The 22,864-nt window shown below is 45.5% G+C and overlaps 1 protein-coding gene across 5 annotated transcripts in view; it reads left to right on the top strand.

Annotated features, from left to right (window-relative positions):
- Positions 1-2,905: 2,905 nt before the first annotated feature.
- Positions 2,906-22,864, top strand: part of RNF10 (ring finger protein 10) — a 53,521-nt gene continuing 33,562 nt past the window's right edge. For 4 of the 5 annotated variants that reach the window (XR_001885605.1, XM_017872115.1, XM_017872114.1 and 1 more), the window contains exons 1-2: positions 2,906-3,564; positions 15,557-15,753. Coding sequence is in view for 4 of the 5 variants with exons in the window: in XM_017872115.1 (XP_017727604.1) it covers positions 3,408-3,564; positions 15,557-15,753 (354 nt within the window). In the remaining variant the exon portion in view is untranslated. Of the gene's footprint in view, positions 3,565-8,555; positions 8,657-15,556; positions 15,754-22,864 lie in introns of all 5 variants that reach the window. The other variant, XM_017872116.1, reaches the window with a different exon arrangement.

Raw genomic sequence — 22,864 nt, 5'->3', positions numbered from 1 at the left:
TTTTTTTTTTTTTTTGAGATGGAGTCTCGCTCTATTGCCCAGGCTGGAATATAGTGGCGCAGTCTTGGCTCACTGCAACCTGTGCCTCCTGGGTTCAAGTGATTCTCCTGTCTCCGCCTCCTCAGTAGCTGGGATTACAGGTGTGCACTGCCATGCCCAGCTAATTTTTTTTGTATTTTTAATAGAGACGAGGTTTCACCATGTTGGTAAGGCTGGTCTTGAACTCCTGACCTGTTGATCCACCCGGCTCGGCCTCCCAAAGTGCTGGGATTACAGGTGTGAGCCACCGTGCCCGGCCATGATTTTCTAAACCTCACTGTTTGTATCTGTAAAATGAGGACCTGCTTGTCTCATAGGTAAGAACATCACTTTTTAGCTATGTGATCACAGGCAAATTATCTAAACTTTTGGAGTTCATTTTCTCATCTTTAACTTTTGTTTATTTAGGGACAGAGTCTTGTTGTGTTACCCAGGCTGGATTCATACTCTTGGGCTCAAGTGATCATCCCTCCTCAGCCTCCTAAGTAGCTGGGACTATATAAAGGGGTGGCATGCCCCTCCACACCTGTGGGCATTTAGCGTTAGGTGGAACGAGAGACTTGAGAAAAGAAATGAGACACAGAGACAAAGTATAGAGAAAGAAAAAGTGGGCCCAGGGGACCGGCGCTCAGCATACAGAGGACCCACGCCTGCACCGGTCTCTGAGTTCCCTTAGTATTTATTGATAATTATCTTTACCATCTTAGAAAAAGAGAAGTGGCAGGATAATCAGATCATTGTAGGGAGGTCAGCAGTGAGACATATGAATAAAGATCTCTGTGACATAAGTTTAAGGAAAAGTGCTGTGCTTTGATATGCATATGCAAACATCTTCATAAACCTTTTTAGTGCATAAAGAGCAGCAATTCCCACCTTTCGACCTAAGGCGGTTTTCTCCTTTCTCAGTAAACAGAACATACAATTGGGTTTTACACCGAGATGTTCCATTGCCCAGGGACGGGCAGGAGACAGATACTTTTCTCTATCTCAACTGCCAACAACCACCAAGAGGCCTTCTTTCCTCTTGTACTAGTCCTCCTCAGCACAGACCCTTCATGGGTGTCAGGCTGGGGGATGATCAGGTCTTTCCCATCCCACGAGGCCATATTTCAGACTATCACATAGGGAGAAACCTTGGACAATACCTAGCTTTCCTAGGCAGAGGTCCCTGCGATCTTTGGCAGTGTCCCTGGGTTCTTGAGATTAAGAGAATGGTGATGATAACCAGCAAGCTACCTTCAGGCACTTGTTTAACAAAGCACACCCTGCACAGCCCAAAATCCTTTAAAGTGACCTTGAGTCACCACAGCACATGTCTCTTGCAAGGACAAGGTTGGGGGTAGGGTCACAGATTAACAGCATCTCAAATACAGAACAAAATGGAGTCTCTTAACCTCTACTTCTTTCCATATAGACACAGTAACAGGCTGATCTCTCTTTCTTTTCCCCACACTATAGGCACACTTAGTCTAAAATTTAGTTATTGTGAAGATTAAATGTGATAGTCAATGTTAACAGCTGTTAAATACAATTTATAGGAGCCCACTGGTTTGCACTGAGCTTCGGTACAGTAGACCAAACCAAAATAGAGTCACTCAAGGTGAAGTTCTACCCAACCACGCCTAAACTAAGTTTTTTTTTTTTTTTTTTTTTTTTTTTTTTTGAGACTGAGTCTCGCTTTGTTGCCCAGGCTGGAGTGCAGTGGTGCGATCTCGGCTCACTGCAAGCTTTGCCTCCCGGGTTCACGCCATTCTCCTGCCTCAGCCTTCTGAGTAGCTGGGACTACAGGTGTCTGCCACCACTCCCGGCTAATTTTTTGTATTTTTAGTAGAGACGGGGTTTCACCGTGTTAGCCAGGATGGTCTCGATCTCCTGACCTCGTGATCTGCCCGCCTCGGCCTCCCAAAGTGCTGGGATTACAGGCATGAGCCACAACGCCCGGCTAATTTTTTAAAAAATATTTTTATTCTTTAGAGTCAGAGGTCTCGCTATATTCCCCAGGCTGGTCTGGAATTCCTGGCCTTCAGGGATCCTTCCACCTCTGCCTCCCAAAGTGTTGGGATTACACGCATGAACCACTGCCTGCCGTCTGTTTCCGCCTCAGTCTCCTGAGTAATGGGGACCACAGATGCGCACCGCCACGCCAGGCTAAAGAAATAAAGTGATGTACTGTATGAAGAAGTGCTGTAAAGTGATATTAAATGTAAGGTATTGTCATTATTAACGCTATTATTATTATTCCTAATGTGAGATAGACTAAGGGCCATGAATCAATTGTTATTAACGCTAGAATAAGAACCGTAAATTGGCCAGGTGCGGTGGCTCAGGCCTGTAATTCCAGCACTTTGGGAGGCCAAGGTGGGGGGATCCAGAGATCAGGAGATCGGGATCATCCTGGCTAACACGGTGAAACCCCGTCTCTACTAAAAATACAAAAAATTAGCCCGGCGTGGTGGCGGGCGCCTGTAGTCTCAGCTACTCAGGAGGCTGAGGCAGGAGAATCGCGTGAACCTGGGAGGCAAGAGCTTGCAGTGAGCCGAGATCGCGCCACTGCACTCCAGCCTGGGGGACAGAGGGAGACTCCGTCTCAAAAAAAAAAAAAAAAAAAAAAAAAAGAACCATAATTCAAACGAGTCTATAAAGGAGTTCCACAAGTATTCCAATGTTTCGCTACATTATTATTAAGGTATATTATTATTGTTACTGTATTTTTAGTGTATTAAGTGGAAAAACCTGGACTTGGAGCAAATGCAAGTCCTATTATTCTGAAAGCCCTCACAGTGGGGTTGGGACGGAGGTGGGGGAGGAAATGTTAAAAAACCCCACGAGACCCGGATGTAGGCAAAAACTACATTTCCCAGAATACCTCACCCCTCTCCACTATATATAGAGTCCATCCGGGTTCTTCAGGATGCTGTTTGGCGACTCGTCGCCATTCCCGGAGAAGCTCGGCCTCGGCCCAGGGGCGAGTATCCGTCGCTGTGTCGGAGACGCCTGTCCCCGACACCAAGACAGCCAGCCCTCTCCCCTGCCTCGCGGCGGGAGAGCGTGTCCGGCCGGCCGGCGGGGCTCGCGCACCCTCCCTCGCCTCCCCTTCCCCCGCAGCCTCCGCCCCGCCAGGCCCGGCCCGGACTCCCGAGCCCCGGCCTCCTCCTCCTCCTCGGTCGCCGCTGCCGCCGGGCTTAACAGCCCCGTCCGCCGCTTCTCTTCCTAGTTTGAGAAGCCAAGGAAGGAAACAGGGAAAAATGTCGCCATGAAGGCCGAGAACCGCTGCCGCCGCCGACCCCCGCCGGCCCTGAACGCCATGAGCCTGGGTCCCCGCCGCTCCCGCTCCGCTCCGACCGCTGTCGCCTCCGAGGCCCCCGTTGATGCCGCTGAGCTCCCCCAACGCCGCCGCCACCGCCTCCGACATGGACAAGAACAGCGGCTCCAACAGCTCCTCCGCCTCTTCGGGCAGCAGCAAAGGGCAACAGCAGCCCCGCTCCGCCTCGGCGGGGCCAGCCGGCGAGTCTAAACCCAAGAGCGGTAAGGGCGGGCCTGCGGCACTGGGCGGGGGCGAGTGCCCCTACTGCTGGGGAGAGGCGCTGCTCTCGTCTGCTGGGTTACTCGGGGACAGGCTCCACTTTCTATTATAGCCCCTACCTGCCCTTTGCCATGGCTCTCATTATTTACGGTTATGTTAATGAGCGCTGTTTTGCGTGGTTTACGTGGATCATTTAATACTCAAAACTGCTCGATTAAGCAGGTGCTGTTCTTATCCCCATTTTACATATAATGAGAAAGGGTAAAGGTCACCTAGCTAGTATTTGGCCCACAGCAGGCCTTAAGACCTGGTTTGTGTGACTCATCAGTCCACGCTCCTAAAACTCCCAAGTTGTTGTACCCTTTAATGTTGAATTAACATTGGATAGTGTTCAAGTTTAGACGGGTGGGTGGAGCCCACGGACCTTTCAAACTCAGATCTCTTATTTAATAACCTGGTCCCAGATCCATTCCTCTGTCGAAGAGGAACTCATCCTTCAGTGGCTATTCATTGTGGGGTTAAGAGCGCAGACTATGAATTCAGTCTTTTTGGGTCCCAGTTTGCCAGACCTTGAGTGAGTGCCCCGAATTTACTTGTAAAGGTAGGTGGAGGTAATATAATTAAATAAAAAACAAAACAAATGAACTAAGGTCTTAGGGTATCTGACATCTGTTTTGCACCAAATACCCATAACGTCTATTTTTGTATGTTGGACTGTAGGATTGTCCTTTAACAGGGAAGGTTTTATTTCTGTAATCAAGTCTCTCAATATTATGACCATGATGATGATAATAGCTACCTTTAATTGAGGGCTTACCATGTGCCAAGGACTAGGTGAAGTTTTTGCCTGTGTTTTCACTGTGTTAGTCACTGACTTGTCTAACAGGGTGAAATTGTTCATATTTAAAGAAGGAATAAACTGAGCAGGTAGGATGTTAGGAGTTGGCAGAGGCTGGAGTGCAGTGTTCTTCATTTTATTTCAAAGTTTGTACTAATCTCTGCTCTGTTTTGTATTTCAGTTACATTAGCAGTAAGAGGAAGGTGTTTTCAGCGACAGTGGAGATGTTGTGGCAGAGAGGGAAATATTTGGAGTCCCTAAATGTGGAGGTCCAGTTTAAAACCTGTCAAGATTAAAAAACCGTAAGAGTGAGACCAGGCGTGGTGGCTCATGCCTGTAATCCAGATACTTTGGGAGGCTGAGGTGGGAGGATAGCTTGAGCCCGGGAGTTTCACACCAGCTTGTGCAAGATAGTAAGACCCCGTCTCCATAAGGGGAAAAAAAAATAGCCAAGTATGGTGACACACACCTGTAACCCTAGCTACTCAGAAGGGTGAGATGGGAGGATTGCTTAAGCTCAAGGAAGTTGAGGCTGCAGTGAGCTTTATCACGACACTGCGTACCATCCAGCCTGGGTAACAGAGAGAGACCCCATCTCTAAAAAGTAAAAACAAAGCTAAGGCTGACTTAAACCAAACAAAAAACCAAAAAATTGTAAGGTTTACTAACTCACTCAGAGTTCACCTGCTGGATATGGCAAACTCGTTTACCTGATGTGAGACCATTAGCAGTATGGGTTCTCAGGCCATGTCAGGAAGTGGTATGTATGCAGACTGATTTTGCAGTTCTGCACATGTGTAGCTTTGCCATAGATCCCTCAGAAGGTAGCCAGTCCTTTTGGTCAGTGTTGGAACTGGTTTAGAGTGGTCTGTTCAAAGCAATTGATAAGTTTATTTTTGCACTCTATTCCCAGATGTGTGTTAAGGATTTGGTTCTCCAACTGTCTGAATTCTCAATTAATTTTTCTGGGGCTCCTTTTTTTTTTTTTTTTTTTTTTGAGACGGAGTCTTGCTCTGCCGCCCAGGCTGGAGTGCAGTGGCCGGCTCTCAGCTCACTGCAAGCTCCGCCTCCCGGGTTCACGCCATTCTCCTGTCTCAGCCTCCCGAGTAGCTGGGACTACAGGCGCCCGCCTCGTCGCCCGGCTAGTTTTTTGTATTTTTTTAGTAGAGACGGGGTTTCACCGTATTAGCCAGGATGGTCTCGATCTCCTGACCTCGTGATCCACCCGTCTCGGCCTCCCAAAGTGCTGGGATTACAGGCTTGAGCCACCGCGCCGGGGGCTCCTCTTTAAGCCACTAACATACATTCATTAGTTGCAATAAATGCCTTAAGTTTATTTCTTAGCAGTAGGTGAAAGCTTGTGACAACTCAAAATAAAACAATAAACAGGTATTTAAGGAATTTTACTGCTATGTCCTTCACTTTGAATATGTTGATTAGTGGAATTAACTCTGATTACCCAACCGGGTGATACAGAATTCTATAGTAGTTTGACCAAGCAAATATTTGTCATTGTTAACATTTCAAATGGGCTGGGTGGCTATAATCCCAGCACTTTGGGAGGCTGAGGCAGGCCGATTGCTTGAGCCCAAGAGTTTGAGACCCTGTCCTACAAAAAAATAAATGAGCTGGGCGTGGTGGCACACACCTGTAGTCCTGGTTATGAAGAGGCTGAGGTGGGAGGAGGAGGAAGAGCACTTGAACCCAGAAGTTCAAGGTTGCAGTGAGCCATGATCACTTTACTGCACTCTAGCCTGGGTGGCAGAGCGAGACCCCATCTCAAAACAACAAGAAAACTTCTGTAAAATCTCATGTAGGCCGGGTACGTTGGCTCACGCCTATAATCCTAGCACTTTGGGAGGCCAAGGCGGGTGGATCATCTGAGGTCAGGAGTTTGAGACCAGCCTGGCCAACATGGTGAAGCCCCGTCTGTACTAAAAATACAAAATATTAGCCCAGCCTGGTGGCATGCACCTGTAATCCCAGCTACTCGGGGGGCTGAGGCAGGAGAATCCCTTGAAACCGGGAGGCGGAGGTAGCAGTGAGCCAAGATCGCACCAGTGCACTCCAGTCCATCTCAAATAAAAAACTCTCGTAAAGGACCTTTGTTAGATTTTATGAATACACATGTGTGCCTTGCGGCAGCGTTCATTTTTTTGTTTAATGTGCGTGTTAGAAAGCTTGACCATGTTTGCCACTGCCAGTGTCTGCTCTTCTGGCTTCTCCTGTGCGTGTTCCCGTAGCAAGGAAGGATGAGCTTTGTAGCCAAATCCATGCTTCTTCACTAGCCATAACCCACTGCTTGCATTTAGGAACAAAGTAAAAGGCAGAATATGTGGAGATTAAAAGATTAGGAAACTCTGGATATTGGCTGATTTTTAAAGTTGAATCTAAGCTGTCTTAAGAACGTAACAGCTAAGACCAGTGCTACTACAACAGATACTGAGGAACTCTGATGCAGTGACTTCACGATGAGATGGTTGCTCTAACAAAAGGGTACACTCAAGCTCTGCATAATTCCATACAAAGATTTCTGCAATACTCATAAGCTGAACACTTCGTATACTGGATTCTGCTAGAAATCATTGAAAGGACCTCTTGAATTTACAGAGTACTGAGTTGAAGGGAAAGCAAGAAGGGTAAGGTGAAAAGATAGTTTTATCTTTTGTCAAGGTGAAAAGAGCAAGAGTTTTCAGTATTCAAATATTTAAGTCACTTTTTTTCTCCCCCTTTTCTGCCTCGTGGAAAAAAGCCCTTTAATTTCTATTCTATAAACTGTCATTAATGGTCATTTGCTTCCTAGCTGCATGATTAATTTCCTTGAGATTTTGTTCCAGTGGCTGGCTTAAATTTGCCCTTCGTTTGTGCACAGGAAATAGGTAAATTTGGCTACCAGGATTTTCTTGATCTTTCCGGCTAGAGTCGCATACCGCAGTTTCTTTGCCTGGGCTAATTGCCCGAACATTTATATAACTTTCTTTTGCTTGATTATATTCCTACAGCTTCATTCCAATAGTGTTAATAGGTATTTCTGAGAACATTCAACAGTAAATATCCCGTGAATATAGCTCAGAGGAGAGACGGTAGGTTAGGAAGTGGGGAAACTCATTTAGAGGGAGCAAAGAAATTAAAGAGAGGCAAGAGAGAAGGTAGGCCGTTTTTGGACAGTGGACCCTGGCCAGGAACCAGGCTCTTGTCCCATCCCCCTGGGCGGATAGAACTGCCAGGGAGGTTAAGGGAAGGTCAGGTATTATGAGGCAGTTATTTTGAGGTTGGTGGTATGAAGCACTGCCCTGGCATTCTTCCTGTTATTCCGGTACCAGAAACCAGGTTACTAGTGGTAATCTGCCTTGAAAAATGCCTCTGACCTGTAAATGGACTTGGAGATTTTAATGGCTTTGAAAATTGAGGTGATTTGAAGCCTTCAGTAAAACCACTTAGAGAAATTAAAAGAATTTCAGGGCCTGTTGGCTGGATTCCTTGGTTTATGTGGCTTTGTTGGAAGTCTGGTGGGTGCTCTTGACAGGAATGATTTGGATTTATTAATGATAGGCTTTCAAATCATAGTAAAACTAGGTGTCAGCCACTATGGTAGGCATTTTACAGAAGTTTTCTTTTTTTTTTTTTTTTTTTTTGAGACGGAGTCTCGCTCTGTCGCCCAGGCTGGAGTGCAGTGGCCAGATCTCAGCTCACTGCAAGCTCTGCCTCCCGGGTTTATGCCATTCTCCTGCCTCAGCCTCCCGAGTAGCTGGGACTACAGGCGCCCGCCACCTCGCCCGGCTAGTTTTTTGTAATTTTAGTAGAGACGGGGTTTCACCGTGTTAGCCAGGATGATCTCGATCTCCTGACCTAGTGATCCGCCCGTCTTGGCCTCCCAAAGTGTTGGGATTACAGGCTTGAGCCACCGCGCCCGGCCACAGAAGTTTTCTTTTTTAATCCTCATGATTCTATGAGGAAGTATGGTAGAATATTAGTCCTATTTTACAGATAAGAAAATAGAGGCTTAGCAGTGTTAAGAGTGATTTGTCCAAGTAAATTTTTATGAAGTCCTGGGCGGTATTTTTCAATAAGCTTTGTATAACCACACTTAGCAAGCAGATAACTTACTGGCACATGCATCATTCCTGATACCACCTCTCTCTTCCTTTCATTCAGAATTACTAATTTCAGCTGGATTCAATTTGTTGTCAGTTGATTCTGTAGTAAGGCCATATGTTGCCCCTCTGGAGGTGCTTGTCAACTACTCTGGACAATGGGTAAGCAACTTGCTTGTGATTACAGCATGAATCAGCAGCAGAAACTTGCTGGCTGGTATTCTGACCTCTAGGCTGAGCCACCTGTTAGAACTAGAGCTAGAAATGAGGATGCCAAGTAATTTAACTGTGAAAAACTTGTGGCCCTTAATTTGGTAATGGGAGGAGGCTGACATACACCTACTACTACTTGGTGGAGACCTTTCCATTAGGGAAATGTGAAACAACTGAAAAGCTGGGTTAAGTTTTTAAGTGATTTATTTGTTGACTCTGGATCCTGAGTTTAGTGGTCTTGTCTATTTTGGAATGTGTCTTGACAGTAGTTCTTGGCAGTTGTTCTCAGTGGTGGCTATGCATCAGAATCTCCTCACGAACTTTTTTTTTCCCCTCAGGACAGTCTTGCTCTGTCACCCAGGCTGGAGTTCAGTGGCGTGATCTCAGCTACCTTTAACCTCTGCCTCCCGGGTTTAAGCAATTCTTCTGCCTCAGTCTCCTGAGTAGTGGGATTACAGGTGTCCACCACCACACCGGCCTAATATTTGTATTTTTAGTAGAGATAGGGTGTCACCATGTTGGCCAGGCTAATCTCAAACTCCTGACCTCGTGAGGAACTTTAAAAAAAAATTATGGGTGTGTGGGGCCGCTTCCTAGGAATTTTTTCTTTCTTTTTTTTTTGTAGAGATGGGGGTCTCACTATGTTGCCCAGTCTGGTCTCAAACTCCTGGCTTCAAGTGATCCTCTTACTTCAGCCTCCCAAAGTGCTGGGGTTACAGGCATGAGCCACTGTGCCTGGCTTTTTTCTGATTCTTTAAGCCTAGATTGGACCCGTGGGTCCTGGGCATTCATAATTTCAAAAGTCTGTGCAGGTGATTCTGGTGTGCAGCCAGGATTGAGAACCACCACTCTGAGATTTAAAACTTCACCCATAGTTCCTTCTCCCAGGGACTTGATGTTTTTTCTGTTTTCCAAAATCTAAAGTGGATCATGTTATCACTCTTGTTCTACCCTCGAGTTTTTCCCATGTATATCCTGGCAAGTTGTCCACAAAACGTTTCAAAAATAATACTCTCAATTTTATCTCTGGGTCCCAGGCCTGACAGTACGTTTAATCTTTAGCTGCCTGTTGCCTGGGTCTGGAGATAAGAGACAGTCTCTCACTTGACGTGTCTGTCTTCATACCCTTAGGTAAGTGGAAGCCAAGAGAAACGAGTTGATTTTGGCAACTAAAATCATTAGTGATGATGTGGTCAGTTGTTAGGTGTTTTGGAAATGAGCAGTTTACTATCAGAGAGCATTTCTGTAAGCATTGTGAAACTTTCCTTGCCAGTGTGGTAATAAGTGAAGAAATGAAGACAAGCTTCTTGCTCAGTGCCAGTTTACTTTCTTTTTTTCTTTCTTTCTTTTTTTTTTTTTGAGACAGAGTTTTGCTCTTGTTGCCCAGGCTGGAGTGCAGTGGTACAATCTCAGCCTCACCGCAACCTCTGTCTCCCGGGTTCGAGTGATTCTCCTGCCTCAGCCTCCCAAGTAGCTGGGATTACAGGCATGCACCACCACGCCCAGCTAATTTTTTGTATTTTTAGTAGAGACGGGGTTTCTCCATGTTGGTCAGGCTGGTCTCGAACTCCCGAGCTCAGGCGATCTGCCCGCCTTGGCCCCCCAAAGCGTTGGGATTATAGGCATGAGCCACTACGCCCAGCCAGTTTACTTTCTTAATAAGCCCTTGCCATGTAGAATCTGGCTTTACCTAAATCTCTGCAAACCGTGAGGTGCATCTTGAAAGCAGCAGTTAGGGTCAAACAGGTAGGGTCCAGGATCATCTGAAAGAGTCTTAGATAATGAGGTTGGGGGATATGTGTTTTTTTTATATACCTATCCTCGTAGAATCTCCTTTGCGGTGATGTGAAATGGAGTTAAGGAAAGCAAAGCAAGAGAATGTGGCTGAGTTAGCTGGGGTTTTGCATCCCCTGAGTTTTCCTTTATTTTATTTTTATGTGTGTGAGACAGAGTTCTGCTCTGTCTCCCAGGCTGGAATACAGTAGCCTGATCTCCGCTCACTGCAAGCTCCTTCTGGGTTCATGCCATTCTCCTGCCTCAGCCTCCAGAGCAGCTGGGACTACAGTTGCGCACCACCACGCCCGGCTAATTTTTTGTATTTTTAATAGAGACGGGGTTTCACTGTGTTAGCCAGGATGGTCTCTGTCTCCTGATCTCATGATCCGCCCACCTCGGCCTCCCAAAGTGCTGGGATTACAGGCATGAGCCATCGCGCCTGGCCTTTTTTTTTAAGAGACAAGCACTCACTCTGTTACTTAGGCTGGTATGCAGTGATGCAAACATAATTGACAAACCTTGAACTCCTTGGCTTAAGAGATCCTTGAACTCTTGAACCACTGTGCCTGGTTTATATTTTTCTTTTTTTTGAGACAGAGGCTCACTCTGTAGCCCAGGGTGGAGAGCAGTGGTGCCATCATAGCACATTGCAGTCTCAACCTTGGCTTAAACAGTCCACCCAACTCAGCCTCTCAGCTAGGACTGCAGCTGTGTGCCAGCACACTGAGCTAATTTTTTAATTTTTTGTAGAGATGGGGTCTTGCTATGTTGCCCAGGCTGGTCTCAAACTCATGGGCTCAAGTGATCCTCTGGCTTTGGCTTCCCAAAGTGTTGAGATAACAGGCATGAGCCACCAAGTCCAGCACTGAAACTTTGCTTTCTAATTGTTACTATTAGTGCCATATTTGACACTAACTGTTGCTAACTGAAATAATAGGTAAAAGTTTAGTTTTAAGTTCTAACTTTATTTATTTATTTTTTGAGACAGAGTTTCACTCTGTTGCCCAGGCTGGGGTGCAGTGGCATGATTTCAGCTCACTGCAACCTCTGCCTCCCGGGTTCAAGTGATTCTCATGCCTTAGCCTCCCAAGTAGCTGGGATTACAGGCGTGTGGCACCACACCCGGCTAATTTTTGTATTTTTAGTAAAGATGGGGTTTCACCATGTTGGCCAGGCTGGTCTTGAACTCCTGGCCTGATGTGATCTGCCTGCCTTGGCCTCCCAAAGTGCTGGGATTACAGGCATGAGCCACCACGCCTGGCCTTAAATTGTAACTAAGGTAAGGGTCACTGTCCGTAAGCAGGATTTAAGGGTAACTGGTAGGAGTGAACCTAGCCTGTTTCTGTGACTGTTCTGTTTACATTGCTGCCATTTCACATGGTTTAGATTGACTCCCAGGTTTTAGGTGGTCAGGTTTGGAGAGAATGATATCTCATTTATTCAATGAAGTTGACAGGCTGGGCGTGGTGGCTCAAGCCTATAATCCCAGCACTTTGGGAGGCCGAGATGGGCGGATCACAAGGGCGGATCACAAGGTCGGGAGATCGAGACCATCCTGGCTAACACGGTGAAACCCCATCTCTACTAAAAAAATACAAAAAACTAGCTGGGCGAGGTGGCGGGCGCCTGTAGTCCCAGCTACTCCGGAGGCTGAGGCAGGAGAATGGCGTAAACCCGGGAGGCGGAGCTTGCAGTGAGCTGAGATCCGGCCACCACACCCCAGCCTGGGCGGCAGAGCGAGACTCCGTCTCAAAAAAAAAAAAATGAGGTTGACAGACTATGGTCATGAAGTGATTGCTTTCAAAATTTGGCCTCTGATTATTAACTTACATTTTCTTCTTTCTGAGGCATTGTTTAACCTTGAATTTATTTAGCCTGCTATAAAAAACTGGTGATTATACTTATCAAGAAATAATTTTTTTCTAAGTTTAAAAAATTATTCAGATAATATTACAAGTCTGCAGACAGGTACTTTTGTATATTTATATCAGAATCTTAGAGGGTGAGGCCTGAGCATAGGAATTCCTGAGCACAGTGAAAGCTCATCTGTGTGATTCCTGTGAACTGGGAAGATTGAGAATCATTGTAATAAGATGAAAGTGGGGCCAGACCCCATGGCTCTTGCTTATAATCCCAGCACTTTGGGAGGCTGAGGTGGGAAGATCACCTGAGCCTAGGAGTTTGAGACCAGCCTGGGCAACATAGTGAGAACCCTGTCTCTACAAAAAAAAATTTAAAAATTAGGCAAGGCGTGGTGGCTCATGCCTGTAATCTCAGGACCTTGCGAGGCTGAGGCTGGTGGATCGCTTGAGCTCAGGAGTTTGAGACCAACCTGGGCAACATGGCAAAACCCCATCTCTGTCAAAAATACAAAAATAGGCCAGGCTCGGTGGGCTATAGAGCGAGACTCCGCCTAAAAACAAAAACAAGCCACGAGTGTTGTGTGTGCCTGGAGTTCCAGCTACTTGGGGGGCTGAGGCAGGAGGATTGCTTGAACCCAGGAGGTTGAGGCTGCAGTAAGCCGAGATCGTGCCACTGCACTCCAACCTGGGTGACAAAACTAAGACCCTGTCTCAAAATAAATTTAAAAATTAGCTGGGTGTAGTGGTGCATACCTGCAGTCTTCGCTGGAAAGCTGAATTGGAAAGATGCTAAACTGAGGTTGAGGCTGCAGTGTGCTATGATGGCACCACTGCTCTCCACCCTGGGGGGTAAAAAATGCTGGGCACGGTGGCTCACACCTGTAATCCCAGTATTTTGGGAGGCCGAGGTGGGTGGATCACCTGAGGTCAGGAGGTTGAGACTAGCCTGGCCAGTGTGGCGAAACCCCATCTCTACTGAAAATACAGAATTAGCCAGGTGTGGTGGCTCATCCCTGTAATCCTAGCTACTTGGGAGGCCAAGGCAGGAGAATTGCTGGAACCCAGGAGGTAGAGGTTTCAGTGAGCCGAGATTGTGCCACTGCACTCCAGCCTGGGCAATAGAGTGAGACTCTGTTTAAAACAAAAAAAAAAAAGGATAAACCAGGCATGGTGGTTCATGCCTATAATCCTAACAGTTTGGAAGGCCAAGGCAGGATTGCTTGAGTCCAGGAGTTGGAAACCAAGCAGGGTAACACAGTGAGACCCCATCTCTACCAAAAAAAAAAAAAAAAAAAAAAGTTTTTTTTTTTTTTTGTTTTTTTTTTTTTTTTTTGGTGAGACAGAGTTCTGCTCAGTCACCCAAGCTGGAATACAGTGGCCTGATCTCCGCTCACTGCAAACTCCTTCTGGGTTCGTGCCCTTCTCCTGCCTCAGCCTCTCGAGCAGCTGGGACTACAGTTGCGCACCACCACACCACCACTCCCGGCTGGGAGTAGTGGCTGATGCCTGTAATACCAGCACTTTGGGAGGCCGAGGAGTTGGATCACTTGAGCTCTGGAGTTTGAGACCAGCCTGGGCAACAAAGGCAAACCCCGTCTCTACAAAAAAACACAAAAATTAGCTGGACATGGTGGGGAGTGCCTGTAGTCTCAGCGGCTCAGGAGTCTGAAGTGGGAGGGTAGCTTGAGCCTGGGACGTAGAGGTTGCAGTGAGCCGAGATTGTGCCACTGCACTCTAGTCTGGGTAACAGAGTAAAACCCTGTCTCTAAATAAATAAAGTGCATAAATAGTTTGTTGTTAGAGTATAAATAAATTGGCGTAACAGTTCTAGAAAGCAACCTAGGAATGTATAAATGGCTTTAATGACCATATTTTATCTGTCAGTTCCCCTTTTTGAGAATTTGACATAATCAATCACATAAACCTCTGTATAAAGAGACTACCAGTGGTATTATGTTAAACTAGCAAAAAACTAGAAGCCACCGAAATGTACAACAATGAGGGATTGATTACATTATTCTTTAAGTATGTGGCCAAGAAGGGTACAGCAATTAATCATGCTTTTGAAGACTAGGGATGCATAAAAATGCTCAGAGAGTAGTAAGCAGAAAGCAATATATCTTCTATGCTTGTTATTTTGTATAAGATTTGTGGTGGGTATGTAAAAAGGAGATTAAAAGGAAAATGATGTTAATGGGTTAGTGCTCTGTGGGTACTGGCAACTTTAAATTATTCTACCCTATTTTCAGAACTGAGCATGTATTGTAATTGGAGAGAAAACAAGAAACATTTTAAAAGGGTATAACTCAAGCTGATCCAATATGCTTTTTATTTATTTATTGAATTAATTTTTTTTTTTGAGATAATCTCACTCTTTTGCCCAGGCTGGAGTGCAGTGGCATGATCTCGGCTCACTGCAACCTCTGCCTCCTGGGTTCAAGCAGTTCACCTGCCTCAGCCTCCCAAGTATCTGGGATTACAGATGCCCACAACCATGCCCCACTAATTTTTTGTGTTTTTAATAGAGATGGGGTTTCACCATATTGGCCAGGCTGGTCTCAAACTCCTGACCTCAAGTGATCCACCCACCTGAGCCTCCCAAAGTGCTGGGATTACAGGTGTGAACCATTGCGCCCAGCCCCCAATATGCTTTTAGAACTCAACTTCTTTTGTTCTGTAAATTTAACACCTTCTGGATTTGACCTCTAGAGCATATGTAAACACAGTTTTGCTTTTATGCCTTTTGAATATATTTGCTAAGGCCTAGGACAACCCCTTGTAGTATAGAATCTGGTTATGTTATAGTAATTTAAAAGGGAATGTCTTCTGTTCTAATACCAGGTAAAATACTTTTCCTTAATACAGAATGGCTGTTTCATTTCCTGTAACTTTATCTGACTGAACTTTTACAAGGGCAGTGGTAAAGCTGTGTAAAATAGAGACATTATGAATTGAGAATCCATGTGGTTTGATCTACACTTGTTTGTTTTGAGGGAGGGGACCCGTTAGGCTTCATTATTGCAAGAAAAAATACTCGACTATGTGTTGCCTTGCTCAAAGTACTCATGCCGTGGCCCAAACCCAGATTCTTGGAGCTGGTCAAAGGGCCTATTTACCTTTATTTAAACACAGTTTTGCTGGGAGGTGGAGGGCAGTTGGCTAAGTGAATGTATCACTTCTTAAGTGGTTCTTTTGTGTTTCTTGCTTTCAGATGGAAAGAACTCAAGTGGATCCAAGCGTTATAATCGCAAACGTGAACTTTCCTACCCCAAAAATGAAAGTTTTAGCAACCAGTCCCGTCGCTCCAGTTCACAGAAAAGCAAGACTTTTAACAAGATGCCTCCTCAAAGGGGCGGCGGCAGCAGCAAACTCTTTAGCTCTTCTTTTAATGGTGGAAGACGAGATGAGGTATGGAATTTGAGAATGTCCTTTCTAGAGCAATAAGCATGAGATTTGATCTCATGCTTTATCAGTAGTTTATCAGTAGTTGAGGAGGGGAACAAGAGGTAGAAGAATAGATAATCAAAGGAGTGTTGAGTAGTTGAGAGGGTTAACCAGATTTGAAACCTTGCCTCCTTTTTTCCTCTGAAGGTTATGAAAATTTCCTTGGAGGAAGGAAAATTTCCTTTATGACAAATTTGGGGTTCCTTAATTTGTATGTTCTTTTTATTATCACTCTTGAATTATAGGTACCTTTTGGAATATTTAGGTAATAAAATGACATTAATGACATTTGCCTTTGTAATAATCTAGCAAAATGTAAAATGCATATATCTGTAGTCTCATTTTTTTAGGAGTTTCTTAGCTATGTTTCTGTAAGTGCATAAGACATTTATGTACAAGGGTGTTCACTCTTGTGTTTGTAGTTGCAAAATTTGGGAAATAACCTTTAAATGCCTATCCACAAGATACTGATAGAGTAAATTTTGTTTCATACTATGTAATTATGGTAGAATAAGACAGATTTTATTTTATTTTATTTTATTTGTTTTTTTTTTGTTTTTTTTTTTTTTAGGCGGAGTCTCGCTCTGTCGCCCGGGCTGGAGTGCAGTGGCCGGATCTCAGCTCACTGCAAGCTCCGCCTCCCGGGTTTACGCCATTCTCCTGCCTCAGCCTCCCGAGTAGCTGGGACTACAGGCGCCCGCCACCTCACCCGGCTAGTTTTTTTGTATTTTTAGTAGAGACGGGGTTTCACCGTGTTCGCCAGGATGGTCTCGATCTCCTGACCTCGTGATCCGCCCGTCTCGGCCTCCCAAAGTGCTGGGATTACAGGCTTGAGCCACCGCGCCCGGCCAAGACAGATTTTAAAAATGTAGACTGAGGGAAGTAAAGGGATAGAGAGTAACAAGGAAAACAGTTTTAGAAGGTGGTTTAAGGACACCTCTGAAGACGTAGATTTTGAGAGAGACCTGAAAGAAGCAAGGGAGCACACTATATGGTTGTTTTAAGATGGTCTTGCTCTGTTTTAAGATGGTCTTGCTCTTGAGTACATTGGCATGATCATGGCTCACTGCACCCTTGATCTCCTGGGCTCAAGTGATCCTCCCACCTCAGCTTTGAGTAGCTGGAAGTACAGGTGCATGCCACCATGCTCGGCTAATTTTTTTCTTTTTATTTTGTAGAGACTGGATCTCACTATGTTATCTAGGCTGCTCTTGAACTCCTGGCCTCGAGCGATCCTCTCATCTTGGCCTCCCAAAGTGCTGGGATTACAGGTGTGAGCCTGAAGGAACAGCATATGCAAAGGACAGGAGGTGGTAGTGCTTTTGTTGGTTTGAGGTAAAGCAAGTAGGCTACCATGAGTGGAGGAGGAGAGGTAGGAAATGTACGTAAAGACTAGGAAAGGGATCAGATCATGTGGGGCTTTGAAGGACTTTGGCTTTTGTTCAGAGAGATGAGAAGCCATTGAAAGGTTTAAGGAGAAAAGTAAGGTAACCTGATTTGGAGTTTTAAAGGGGAAGAGTGGAAGCAGGAAGACTAGTTAAGAGACTACAAAGATATTCTTGGTGAGAGTGATGGAAGCTTTGAAATTGGGTGAGTGATGGAGGTGGTGAGAGACGTTAAGATTTGAGACATTACTTGCAGATAGAGCCAAGACTTTTTGTTAGATGTGGGATCTGAGCAGAGAAAAGGTTGAGTAATGTTTTTGGCATATGCCCAATTGAGGTACCTTTTGCTGGAATGGAGAACATTCTTTCAAGAAGAGCACAAAGGTTTTTTGGGAGAGGGGAATAGGGTTGAGATAAAGAACAGTTTGGAGATGTTATATGTACATTAAAATTCCTATTTGATAAATGTAAGCAGGATATTAGTAGAGGTAGGTAGTTAACTGAATCAGCAGTCAAGGAAGAGACCCAGGTTAGAAATCTGTTGGCATACAGTTGGTGCTTAAAGCTGTGGAACTAAGTGAGATAAATTAAGGAGTGAGTGTTCCAAAAACAGGTTAGGTTCAAGAACTGAACTCCTGAGTCTGGATAAGAAACCAGCAAAAGAGCACAGTTGGGGCGGGAGGAAGAGAGCTGGAAAGTGTTGCAGAAGGTGATCAGTTTTGTCAAGTGCTGCTGATAAGCTAAGAATAGGACTGAAAGTTGACCATTCGATTTGAAAATGGCATGTAGATTGGAGAGAATAGGAGGGTGGGAAGAAGAAACAGCAAGTTTACACAGTACTTTTCAGTGGCTTTGCTCTAAAGGGGAGCAGAGATAGGAGGCGGTGCTTGAAGGGAATATGAGCTTGAGGGATTTTAAGATTAGGGAAATGATAGCATGTCTATGCTCATGGGATGGTTCTGGTGAGAGGCAAAGTGATGCAGGGAAAAGGGAAAGAATTGCTGAGCAATGTCCTTGAGTCCTTGAGATCTAGTGAGAAGTGGAGCAGTTGGCTTAGAGAGCAACTCTGCCAGTTCATCCCTAGTAACAAAAGGAGGGCCTGGTGGTAGAGGTGGGGTCGGAGGTAGTTGGAATTCTTTTCTGATTGTTCTGATTTTCTCAGTAGAATACATAAGGTGAGCCAAAAGGAGGTTTGGAAGCCTGAGGAGTGAAGGAGTTGTCTCAGAAAGTGAGGGAAAGAATAGACTGCAGAAGCGTACTAGGATTGCAGTATTTTCAGGCACATGAGGGTCTACTGTGGTGAGGCTGTTTGCTGTGGTTGTGTTTGTTAGCCCTGTTTGTCTGCTCCAGGGCTGATGTGGAATAGGAAAAGAGTTGAATTAGGAGGTTTTGCCAGGTGAATACAGAAGATATATGAAGAAGTGGGTGATGGGGCCGGACACAGTGACTCACAGCTGTAATCCCAGCACTTTGGGAGGCCAAGGAGGGTGGATCTCCTGAGGCCAGGAGTTGGAGACCGGCCTGGCTAACATGGCAAAACTCCGTCTCTACTGAAAATACAAAAATTAGCTGGGCATGATGGCAGGCACCTGTAATTCCAGTTACTTGGGAGGCTGAGGCAGGAGAATTGCTTGAACCCAGGAGGCGGAGGGTGCAGTGACCCAAGGTCGCACCACTGCATTCTGGCTTGGGCGACAGAGTGAGACTCCATCTCTAAATAAATAAGCAAGTAAGTAAAATTTGAAAAAGGAAGTGGGCAGTGGACCACAGGATCTAAGCCAAATCTGAGGGATTGGATCATTGATTTGGAGGTCCTAGTGAGGGTAAAGAATTGTTGGAGTCAGGACTAAACCTGGGGAAGGAGTATATTCCTGGCTGGACAACAGAATGCTCAAAGTTAAGATGGTGGAAGAGGTTGTGGTTGTTGATCTAGACTGTAGAACACTCCTGTCTAATAGGATATCAAGCCATGTGTGTAATCTTACATTTTCTAGCTGCCTGCACTACAGAAGTAAAAAGTCAATTTTTATATATTTAATTCAATATATCTAAAATGTAAGTTTACCACATGGTACAGCCACATTTCAAGTGCTTAGTAGCTACATCTAGCTAGTGGCTGCTGTATTGTACATTACAGCTGTAGAAGGGAAACCTGTAGGTGTGGGTGGCTGAGATGGGAGGGGCAAGCTAAATGGAAGCGAGGAGGTCAAGGACCTGGAGTTCAGGGTATTGTGAGGATAATCAGGAAGTACAAGTGGTGTCGGAGAAAGTGACAGTGGGCCAGCTAGGACAAGCTGAAGATGATAGAAGGTTGAGAATGTGGAGGATTTTGTTGACTGAGCACAAGCTCTTCGATCTAAGTTTGGGGCATTGAGGGTGGAAGACTGAAGAGATCAGAGCCATGTGGAGATGAAAAATAAGGGATGACCTGGAAGTCTTGGGCTTCTGTGTTGCGCAAACAAACAGAATGTGGCTTTTTTTTTTTTTTTTTTTGATGAAGTCTTGCTCTGTCGCTCAGGCTGGAGTGCAGTGGCGCTGTCATGGCTCACTGTAAGCTCTGCCTCCTGAGTTCACGCCATTCTCCTGCCTCAGCCTCCCGAGTAGCTGGGACTATGGGTGCCTGTCACTACGCCTGGCTAATTTTTTGTTTTTTTAGTGGAGACGGAGTTTCACCACGTTAGCCAGGATGGTCTTGATCTCCTGACCTTGTGATCCGACTGCCTCGGCCTCCCAAAGTGCTGCGATTACAGGCGTGAGCCACCGCGCCTGGCCAATTTTTTGTATTTTTAGTAGAGATGGGATTTCACCGTGTTAGGATGATCTCGATCTCCTGACCTTGTGACCCACCCGCCTCAGCCTCCCAAAGTGCTGGGATTACAGGCGTGAGCCACTGTGCCCGGCCTAGAAAGTGGTGTTATCTTTAAGCTTGGTTGTTAATATAAAAAAGGAAGTTATCTGACTGGTATACCCCCAGTTGTATTTCATTATTTTTAATTTATTATTTTTGAGACAGAGTCTTGCTGTGTCGCCCAGGCTGGAGTGCAGTGGCATGATCGTGGCCCACTGCAGCCTTGACCTACTGGGCTCAAATCATCCTCCCAACTCTGCCTTCCAAGTAGATGGGACTACAGGCATGCATCACTAAGCCTGGCTAATTTTTAAATTTTTGTAGAGACATTGCATCCCTGTGTTGTCCAGGCTGGTCTCAAACTCCTGGCCTCAGATGATCCTTCCTCCTTGGCCTCCTAAAGCCCTGGATTGTAGATGTGAGCCACTGCACCCATCCTAGTTTTTTTTTTTTTTTTTTTTTTGAAGTCGAGTTTTGCTCTTGATGCCAAGAATGGAGTGCAATGGTGTGATCTTGGCTCACTGCACCCTCTGCCTCCCGGGTTCAAGCGATTCTCCTGCCTCAGCCTCCCGAGCCTGACCTTGGGTGATCCGCCTACCTCAGCCTCCCAAAGTGCTGGGATTACAGGCATGAGCCACCACTCCCAGTTGCCCATCCTGATTTTATTTTTAAATTTTAGATTTTATTTTTTAGACACAGAGTCTCACCGTGTTGCCCAGGCTGGAGTGCAGTGGCTATTCACAGGTGTGATCATAGTCCACTGCAGCCTTGAATTCCTGGGCTCACGTGACCCTTTTCAGCCTCCTGAGTGGCTGAGAGTGCAGATGTGCATCACCGTGTCTAGCTTTGTGTTTATTTTTAAAGGTTGTATTAGTCCATTTTCTCGTTACTATTAAGAACTACCTCAGACTGGGTAATTTATGAAGAAGAGAGGTTTAATTGACTCACAGTTCTGCAGGCTGTACAGGAAACATGGCTGGGGAGGCCTCAGGAAACTTACGGCAGAAGGTGAAGGGGAGGCAGACACAGGAGGAAGACTACGTAAGAGGAAGTGCTACGTAGTTTTTGTTTGTTCGTTTTGTTTTTTTTTGAGACGGAATCTCGCTCTGTCACCCAGGCTGGAGTGCAGTGGCACTATCTCGGTTTACTGCAACCTCTGCCTCCTGGGTTCACATCATTCTTCTGCTTTAGCTTCCCGAGTAGCTGGGACTGCAGGTGCCCGCCACCACGCCTGGCTAATTTTTTGTGTTTTTAGTAGAGACAGGGTTTCACTGTGTTAGCCAGGATGGTCTTGATCTCCTGACCTTGTGATCCACCCGCCTCAGCCTCCCAAAGTGCTGGCATTACAGGCGTGAGCCTCCGCGTCCAACCAGTGCTACATACTTTTAAACAACCAGATCTCCTGAGAACTCACTGTCATGAGAACAGCAAGCGGGGAGTCTGCCCGCATGACCTAATCACCTTTCACCAGACCCCTCCACCAATATTGGGGATTACACATGAGATTTGGGAAGAGACAAAATCCACACCATATCAAAGGTCATATACCATGTCTGTATGTATAGAATATCTCAGAGTATGTTCATTGCCTCTGGAAGAGAAATTGCCTTTCATCATACCTCTTTTTGTATGTGCAAGTGCTGCTTAGCAAAAATCTTCAAATTTGACTAAACAGCAAAAGCCTGAAGTTTGCCTTTCCTTTGACCCAATAATTCCTCCTGTACATTCAAAAGAAGTAATTGTAGGTGCTCAAGTATTTGTGCATAAATGTATCAAAAAATGTGTTTCTCACAGCATTATCTTGAAACAATGGAAAAGCTCTCGAAAAATCTGTGCCATACAATAGGGCGTTAAGCTCTGGTATACCCATGCAACATCATGAATGGTATGCAGCTATTTGAGGTGACTAGCGAAGTGTTTATAACATTAAATGGGAAAGGGGAGTTGGGAAATGCCTTAGCTGACTTCCATTCACTTTACTGCTATTTGGGAATGTTAAGAGGACTGAAATACACGTTGATGTGATTTCTTCCATCTTTGCTTGCAGTGGTGTTTCTCGTATGGTTTCTTGGCCAGTCTTATAAACTGTTGCTGAATCTGCTGATTGGGTTTATTTCTGGACACAGAGCTAGTCTGCCTACATGTTCCAGTTCTGTCAGTTTTAATTAAGAACGAATAACTGTGTCTTAGATGGGAGGTCTGGTGGGATCCAGAACCTAGAGCAGTTAGCAGCTCTGCCTGCAGGCCACCTCCACAGTGTGGCTACACAGGCTCACTTTGCCAGAAGCAGACCAAAGAACAAGTAGTTAACAAGAGTGAAGGTATAGGAGTCCTATGGGACTGTTGAAATGGGACTGTTGAAAATATTAATCCAGTTAAGTAAATCTTTGTGATTCAAGATAGCTAGACGCATTCATGCTGGGTTTTGTCCTTGAGCGGTTAACTGTCAGCAGGGCAGATGAAACAGTTTAGTCCTGTTGTAAAGGCTCTTTTCTCCTCTTCACTTCCATTCACTCTTGGGGTAGGCTTTTGTATTACCGCCTCCTGGGAAGGTCTTTTGCTTTAAGCCTGTTTTAATTGTTTTGTTTTGAGACAGTTTCACTTTTGTTGCGCAGGCTGGAGTGCAGTGGCATGATCTCAGCTCACTGCAACCTCCCACTCCTAGGTTCAAGCGATTCTCCTGCCTCAGCCTCCCGAGTAGCTGGGATTACAGGCGCCTGCCACCACGCCCGGCTAATTTTTTTGTATTTTTAGTGATCGCCCACCTTGGCCTCCCAAAGTGGTGGGATTACAGGCGTGAGCCACAGTGCCCAGTCTTATTTAATTTTTTGAAAAGGAATAA

This window comes from Rhinopithecus bieti, unplaced genomic scaffold (genome assembly GCF_001698545.2).
Source record: "Rhinopithecus bieti isolate Rb0 unplaced genomic scaffold, ASM169854v2 scaffold_6776, whole genome shotgun sequence".
NCBI lineage: Eukaryota > Metazoa > Chordata > Mammalia > Primates > Cercopithecidae > Rhinopithecus > Rhinopithecus bieti.
The sequence above is the reverse complement of the archived record's forward strand: the minus strand, read 5'-3'. Positions and strand labels throughout refer to the sequence as shown.